The sequence below is a fragment of the Chrysochloris asiatica genome, unplaced genomic scaffold, assembly GCF_000296735.1.
Source record: "Chrysochloris asiatica unplaced genomic scaffold, ChrAsi1.0 scaffold00278, whole genome shotgun sequence".
Taxonomy (NCBI): Eukaryota; Metazoa; Chordata; class Mammalia; order Afrosoricida; family Chrysochloridae; genus Chrysochloris; species Chrysochloris asiatica.
Window position 1 is genome coordinate 2,419,473 of NW_006408796.1, and position 8,678 is coordinate 2,428,150.

General features: G+C 46.1%; 1 protein-coding gene across 1 annotated transcript in view; it reads left to right on the forward strand.

Annotated features, from left to right (window-relative positions):
• Positions 1–8,678, forward strand: part of LOC102818097 (myosin-10-like) — a 93,868-nt gene that overhangs the window by 84,307 nt on the left and 883 nt on the right. The window contains exon 5 of the mRNA XM_006874442.1: positions 7,374–7,508. Within this exon, the coding sequence (XP_006874504.1) occupies positions 7,374–7,508 (135 nt within the window). The remainder of the gene's footprint in view (positions 1–7,373; positions 7,509–8,678) is intronic.

Consider the following 8,678-nt stretch of genomic DNA (forward strand, 5'->3'; position numbering starts at 1 on the left):
AATCGATGGCACCTAACAACAACAACATTGCAGCTACCAAATAGAAGTTAATAAGGTTAACAGAAAGAAAGAGAACTTGATCTGGCTGCTTTAAGAAGGGCAAACCCCAGCCCCTTGTTAAGTACCACGGAGTGGGTTCTGACTCATAATGAGTGACCCTTTATAGAGTTTATAAGGCTGTAAATCTTTGCACAGAAAGCCTCATCTTTCTCCATCACAGTGGCTAGTAGGCTTGAACCATCGACCATGTTGGTCACAGTTCAGTGTTTATCCTACAGAGTTATTGTGCTCTGCCCCACCTCACCTCATTGTTGTTAAGTGCCTTCAAGTTGGTTTTCACTCATAGCAGCCCTATAGGGTTTCCAAGGAGCGGCTCATGGGTTCAAACCACCAACCTTGCAGTTAGCCGTCCAGTGCTTATCTGACAGCCCCACACCAGGATTTAATATTTAATTCAAATTAATCTCACTGCCTAATTCTTAATTCTGGCGATCTTGTTGTGCCTACATATTCAGGACAAATATGGAGAACATCACTAACTCAGAAGAGCAGCTTCAGAAGGTGGTTGTTGATAAATGCCCTCGAGTCAGTTCTGACCCATAGCAACCCTATAGATGGTTTCCAAGTTGCGGCTGCGGAGCTTGAGCCGCTGACCTTGCAGTTCAAACTGACTTCACAGTCCAGCACGTTAACCCACAGCACCACACCAGGACTTCATTCAGAAGAAAGTAAAAAATCAACTTTATGTGTATTTGTGTGTGTATACGCACACACACACACACACACAGGAGTATATACAATAAAACAGAAAGGGGCTGGCGTTTTCATGCCAAAGATGAATGTATGGTCTTTAAAAAAATTAACAACAGGGTGGGCTGGATCCCAAACAGAAAGCTTTCATTGTGTTGTTGTTGTTGTTATGTGCCGTGGAGTCGGTTCTGACTCATAGCAACCCTGTACTGGGTTTCCGAGGCTGTAAATCTTTACAGGAACAGAAAGCCTCATCCTTCTCCCACAGAATGTTTGGTAGTTTCAAACTGTTGACCATGAGATTAGCAGCCCAATTTGTAACCACTACGCCACCAGAGCTCCTTCTAGTGTTAAAAAGAAAAAAAGAATTAACTGTTTATCTAAATTGATTCCAGAAACCATAGGACTTAAGAATAGGTTTCTCATTAAAATGTGATTTCGTTTTTAATAGATCTCTGCAGAGGTTGTGTGTGGTTTTTTTTTTTAGTGGGGTTTGGGGCTGTGGAAACTGGAGAAGAAAATAGTGTGTGAAGTAAAGAGCGTGTGCGCAGGAGCCCAGCTTGGATTTCCATGGACATGCACTGCCCCCTAGTGGATGCAGTGGGTCTTACTACTGTCAAAACCTTGTCTCCTGCTTCCACCCGCTGCAGTCGAGCACGCGTCCTGCTCCTTGGCGCCCCTGTGCGTAGTGATGTAGAACTGGGCTCAGCATACTTTTCAAACCTCCAACCTTTTGGTTAGCAACCAAGCACATTTACCACCCCAACCTCTCATACCTGTTGTTGCTGCTGTTGCCAGGGAGGTGATTGTGAATCCTGAGGACCCCATGTGTCAGAATAGAAGCCGTTAACCAGGTGCGTCCACCGAAGTGCCTGTGGGTCTTCTCGAATCACCAGCCTCTCAGCGAATAGTTGAGCGCTTAACCATTGACACCACCCAGATTTCTTCATTCAAATCAGAAAATAAACCTATTTTGGAAATAGCATGCACTTCTAAGATGAACTTTGTTCTCATTTGCGAATGTACGTCACTTAGGCTAAGCCCCAGCTAGTTGGTGGTTGTGCTCAGCGTCTGGTTTTCTACTCAAAGTCTCCTTCCTTGACCAGTTCTGAAGGGCTTTACAGCAGCTTCATGTTCAACATTATTGCCTCTCTTGAGCTATAATTTCAGTCTACCTGTTTTATGCTTGTTTAAGGGACTGTGTATGCTAAGTTTGTTGTTAACTATTAGTTACCATCCAGTCGGTAACTAACTCATAGTGTAATAGACCGAAACACTGCCCAGTCCTGTGCCAACCCCACAATCATTGCTGCATCAAAAAGTACTTAAACAGTTAAGTGCTTGTCTGCTGACTGAAATCATTATGTTCCATCCCATTCAGAGCTCCTCGGGAGACAGCCTTGGTGATCCGTTCCGATAAAGATTATTGTATGCCACCAAGTCAACTTATAATGAGTGACCCAGTATGGCATTTCCGAAGAGTGCCTGATGGGTTTGAACTGCTGACCTGGAAGTCGGTAGTCCAGTGCTTATCCTACAGCACCACACCAGGACTCCCCTGTGAAACCCCATGGGGCAGTTCTACTCTCTCACATGGGGTGAGTAGAATCCATTCATTGGCACCCAACAACAAACAGCACCCTAACTATCCCATTGTTGATTCTAGCTTAAAGTGACCCTATAGTGAACCCACAGGACCAGAAAGAATTGTTCCCTGTATGTATGTAATTTGGAGTCCTGGTATGGTGCTGTGGGTTAATGCATTGGACTGCAAAGTCGTTTTGAACTTCACAATCCATGGTTCAAACTCATCAGCAGTCTTGAAACCCGGTACATGGTCACTATGAGTTGGAGCTGCCCCGACGGCACTTAACAACAACATGTCTTATATGGGACTCCTGGTGAGATGCTGTAGTATCAGCACTAGACTGCCAACCAGAAGGTTGTCCCTTTAAACCCACCAGCTGCCCCTTGGAAACCATATACAGGGTCATTATGAGTCAGAACCAACTCAATGGCATTTCACAACAACAACAAATGTCTTAAATGGAATCCTGGTGTGGCGTTATAGAATAAGCACTGTAGACCACAAAGTCAGTTTGAATAGAAAGGTCAGCGGTTCAAACTCAGCACCTGCTCCTCAGAAACCGCACTGGGTCGCTATGAGTCAGAACCTACTCGTTGGCACATAATAGCAACAAGTACTTTATGTTCTGAATAATAATTGGATACTCTTATTTCTAGAAATACTTGTCGGTGATGGAGTTGCGACAATGTCTAAAGTGCGTAAAATGTGTGGCCTGGGTGAGAAAAGTACCCGCCGGAGTAAGGCATGGGCTGGGGCTCATGTTCATGTGGTAGCAAGATACCATTGTTGTTGTTGTTAAGTGCCATGGAGTCGGTTCCAACCCATAGCAACCCTGTATAGGGTTTCCGAGGAGCAGCTGATAAGCTTGAACCACCGACCTTGCAGTCCAAACGGCTTTGCAGTCTGGCACATTAACCCACAGCACCACACCAGGACTCCATGGAAAGGCATTAAAAATGAGTAAGACCCACTTCCTGTCCTTCAAGACCTCCTCTTGTTGTTACTAAGGACCATCAAGTTGGTTCTGACTCATAGTGAGCCTGTATAGGGTTTCCAAGGAGCGGCTGGTGAGTTTGAACCATAGACTTTACAATTCAAACAGACTTTGTAATCCAGCGCATTAACCCACAATGCTACACCAGGACTCTTCAAGATCTCTGAAGAAAACAAACCAACTCCTGTTAGTAATTACAATGTATTGATGTCAGATGCTGTTGAATTAAAACCTTGCCTGGCACTGTACCCATTTGGACAACCTTTGCTCAGTTTGAGCCCATTGTTGCAGGCACCGGGGTCAGTCCATCATGCTGAAATCTCTTATTTTCACTGACCAAGCCTGGTGTCTTTCTCCAGCATTTGGTCTTTGCTGATGGCCTGTCTACATTAAGCCAGATGGAGTGTCACCGTCCTGGCTTCTGAGGACCGTCCTCAGGCGATTACAGTGCAGCCTGCCAAACACGGTCATAGAAACGCGTACGTGGAGGCTCAGAGAACATATTAGAAGATGGTGGAGTCAGAACAGAAAATGTTCCACTGCAAAGGTGGCATTTGTTGTTGTTGTTAAGTGCCGTCGAGTCGGTTCCGACCCATAGCGACCCTGTACAGGGTTTCCGAGGGTGTAAATCTTTACGGGAGTAGAATGCCTCATCTTTCTCCCGCGGAGCAGCTGGTAGTTTCAAACCGCTGACCTTAAGGTTCGCAGCCTGATTCGTAACCACTGCAAAGGTGGCATGGGATGGGATAAAAAGGGAACATCGAGGCTTAGGTCAGCCTGGAGGGGGAAGACAGAGAGACGTTCTCAACTAGGGATATCTGGGAAAGGTGGTGAAAGACCTGAAGTTTGCTGAGGGCTGTGAAGGAGATGGGCTGGAAAAGGTGCTGACGTTCACTTAGGAAGGTTTGCTCCTGGTCATCCTCACAGGAACCCAGGAGACATGTTTTGAGGGGAAACTGAGGCTCAGATCTGGTGACTGACTCTCAGAAGTACCTTTTGCAACAGTAGAGGAGTTGAGCTCCATCTCTAATTGGCCTGCGCTGTATGGGTCCAGAGCAGAATTCTACTTCCTGGTGCAGCCTGGTACCCCCAGGGCTCTGTTTGGCTTGCTGTGGTCTTTGGACTGAATCCTGGAGGAAGTGATGCAGGGTGAGTTTGATTTGAAGCAGGAGACCTTCTGATTGCCAGCTGTTAGTAAACATTTTCTGTGAGGCCAGCTGCTAACCAGAACGGTGGTGGTTTGAGTCAACTCAGAGACAGTACATTTCTGAGAGAGTCTTATGGGGAATATAGTTCTACTCTGTCCCATGTGGGCTGACTTTGAGTCGGCATCCACTCCATGACAAGTGGCTGAGATGGTGTACGTTTCAGGAACCTCCATCACTAGGTGTGGCGCTATGGGTTAATGCGCCAGACTGCAAGGTCAGTTTGAACCATAAGGTCAGTGGTTCAAGCTCACCCCTATACAGGGTTGCTGTGGGTCGGAACCAACTCGACGGCACTTCACGATAACAATAATATCACTACTTAACCTTACCACCACACGGAAAGCAGCCTTAGGTAATAACATAAAAGAGCGGGCCTGGCTGTTCAATAAAACTTTATTTACAAAAGCAGGCAGCAGATTGGATTTGGGGGCCAAACCCCCCTGGACTGGCTCTGGAAACCTGGCAGCACTGGCTCATGCCCTGTGTTAGCCAATACTGTGCATGAAGGCATCCTTGAAGCTCCCTTCCTTCCTGTCCTGACTTCTTCCTAGCTTTCCTCAGGACTGGGCGCTGCCATCTTTGAGTCTCTTAGCTGCTAATCCTTTGAACTTTCCCTCCCTGTTGGATGGTTACATTGTCATTCAAAAACGTTCTAGTGTTTTCCATCTTTAGAAGAAAAAAAGATGCCTATTTGTTTATATAAACAGCCTCCCCCTATAATCCTATAGGAGTCCTGGTGTGGTGCTGTAGGATAAGCACTGGACCCCAAAGTTGGTTTGAACTGCAAGGTTAGTGGTTCAAACCCACCCACCGACTGCTCCTCTGAAACCCTAAAGAGGGCCCCTGTGAGTCAGAACTGACTTGATGGCACTTAACAACATACTCCAATACCTCAGCTTGCTCCCCAGCAGAGCTGCTTGAAAAACTTGTGTACATACGCTGTCTCGTGCACCTCCTCTCACTATCTCTTCAGCCTGCCTCTGCCCACCTCTCCACCCACTGGACAGTCTCTGTGGAAACCAGGGGACACTCCTCAGTCTCTCAGGACCTTCTCTCCTCGATGCTGGTCCATCTGTCTGGATTTCTTCCCTCTTCTCTGGGCCTTCTTTACCCTCACAGTCATTTTAGACCTCTCCTAACGGAAGAGCCCTGGTGGTGCGGCAATTAAGCACTCATCTGCAAACCGAAAAATTGGTGGTTCAGACCCACCCAGTGGATCTGTGGGAGAAAGACTTGGCGACCTGCTGGTGGAAAGATGACAGCCATTGACAATCGTGTGAGACGGCCCTCCTCTGTCACATGGGGCCTCCCGCAACAACACCCACCACATCTGCTGTCGTTGTTAGATGTCAGTGAGTCGGATCCAGTTCATAGCAACCCCAGGCATACAGCAGAACCAAACACTGCCCAGTCCTGCGCCTTGTATTTGAGATCACTGTCAGTCCATGCTACTCAGGGGCTTTCCCTTTTAACTGACCCTCAACTTCAGCAAGCACGCCTGTCCTCCAGGGACTGGTCCCTCCCATAACATGTCCAGAGTACGCGAGAAATCTTATTATTACCCTTTTTTCAAAGAAGCATTTTGGCTGTACTTCTTTGACGATATTGTAGAGATGTATTAGTTCTTCTGACAGTCCATGATACTTTCAATATACTTCCCCCACACCCTAATAGTGCTTCTTCTGACTAGCCTGCATTTTTTGCCCCCTTCGTCGGTATGAGTTCCCAAATTTACACTCCCTCCTCCACTTCTCCTCTGAGGTTCAGACTTGGGTCTTTGTGCTGCTATGACAGGTCGCCTGGGCATGTTCTCATATGCATGTGAAGCTGGGCAGTGAATAAGAAAGACCGTAAGAGAATTGATACTTTTGAGTTATGGTGTTGGAGGAGACTATTGAAAGTGCCATGGACTGCCAAAAGAACCAATAGATCTGTGTTGGAAGAAGTGCAGCCAGAGTGCTCCTTGGAGGCCAGGATGGCCAAACTTTGTCTCTCATACTTTGGACATACTGTCAGGAGGGACCAGTCACTGGAGAAGGATATCATGTTTGGTAGGGTGGAGGATCCGAGAAAAAGAGGAAGACCCCCAACAGGATGGATTGGCCAAGTGGCAGCCTCGATGGACTCAAGCGTGGCAGCAATAGTGAGGTTGGCCTAGGATCAGACAGTGTTTCCTTCTGTTATACGTAGGGTCGTTACGAGTCAGTACTGACTCGATGGCACTTAACACCAACAAGAACAACACACTCTGGTGACCTCCCTTGTTGGTGTCCCTGCTCTGGACATTTGGGGAACCAGACAGGCTTGAGTTGATTTCCGACTTGGACGCATGACCACTGCCTCAGTCGTGTTGATCTTGTGTGAGAACAAACTGATTCCATGTGGGTCGAGCACCTGATGTTTCCTTCCTTTTTCCTTCCTCCCCCATAAGACTTAGGAATTTTTATTTTTGATTATTCATGTGCTCTCCTAATTAGCAAATATTCGCTTAGTGCTTAATGCTGATGTAATTGTTGTTCACGCATTTGTTTTATGTTCATGAACGACAACGAAGATTCCTCTGGCAGAATTTACCTTCCCTACAATGCCCTCCTGCATCTTTCCACCTTTACGTTTGAACTCACCTGTTGACAGTCACTTGTCACAGGATGGTAGAACAGACAGACTGGTCCTGCTCTCCCTATCAGCTCTTTAGAAACGTTTTGAATCTCCCTTCTCCTACTTTTCAACTGTTGTTGATGTTTGAGGAATTGGAGTGATGCTGATTTTTTTTTTCTTCTTTTTTCTTTTTAATTCTACTTACAAGCATAAACTTCTGGGTTTTGTCTTCTAGTGGTGAAAGTGGGGCGGGGAAAACCGAAAGCACCAAGTTAATCCTCAAGTTTTTATCAGTCGTCAGTCAGCAGTGTTTGGAATTGCCCTTGAAGGAGAAGATATCCTGTGTTGAAGAAGCTATTCTTGAAAGCAGGTATTTGTCATTTTCCTTAACTTCATACTAATGATCTGACTTATGAAAAGATTTCCATTTCGTTGACCTCTTTTTTTTCCCACTCTTGGAATAAAACGTCTTTTACAATAAAATATCCTGAGAGGCACATAGGTAGCGGTGTCAGATGACCTTGGCCACCCCCTCTGGTTGAGGCTGCTCCTAAGTCTCCATCATTGGTCCAGGTTTGAGTTGAAGATCGAGGGAAAACAAGGACTGGTCTGTAGTCTTCCTCCTGCTGGAGTTCCCTTAACCCCCGCATCACAGGGTGTGAAGGGCCTGGGCTAGATCCAGGCAGAGCACCGGAGTTCGTGGAAAAGAGGAGAGTAGATGAACTTTGTGTAAGAGAAACTTTGGCTGCCACCCTTTGTGTATAAGAGGACATATCAACACTCTTTGTTGTTCAAATACAAATTTAATTCTTTTTAAAAAAAGAGGGTTTATCAAGGACCTGAGCAAGCCCAGCCCCCCTTCAGCTATTGGGGAGCCCCCATGAGCAGAAGGGGTGGTAGTGATAACATTCTTCTCGCCTCTCACGTAGTAGAAGGCCAGTGATACCTTCTATGGCAGAGCTTTGAAAGAGGGCTGTGTGTTAAGGTGTAATCTGAAGTTCTATTTCCCTTACGAAATTTTAGAGCTGATAAGCCTGTTACATAGAGATTAGACTAGGGTCTGACAAACTACATACAGTTTGCTGCCTAAATTCTGTAGCCTTTTTTTTTCTGTTTTTTAAATAAAGTTTTATTAGCACACAGCCATGTTCTTTTGCTTGCATAAGGATGGTAACAACTATCAAGCTAGAGAGGCAGAGTTGAGGAGGTGTGGTAAAGGTCACATGACCTGCAGAGCAGAGCTTTGCAACCTGGTCCTTCACAGAGTGAAACGTACCAAGCCCCAATCCAGTCTAACCACATTTTCCAGGTGGACAAGACCCAAAGATGTAATAAATGGCATGACCTAGAGTTGTCCAGTGAGTTGGTGGAACTTCCAGAATAGGGACTTACTTGTTTTTTTGAGTATAAGCTGAGTGGGGACTTTTTCTGGGCCTTTCCTGCCATGTGTGTGTAAACCCAAGCTAATTTGTCCTGGTGTAGGCACTGGACAGCAAGGTTGGTTTGAACCTCAAGGTTAGCAGTTCAAACCTACCAGCCA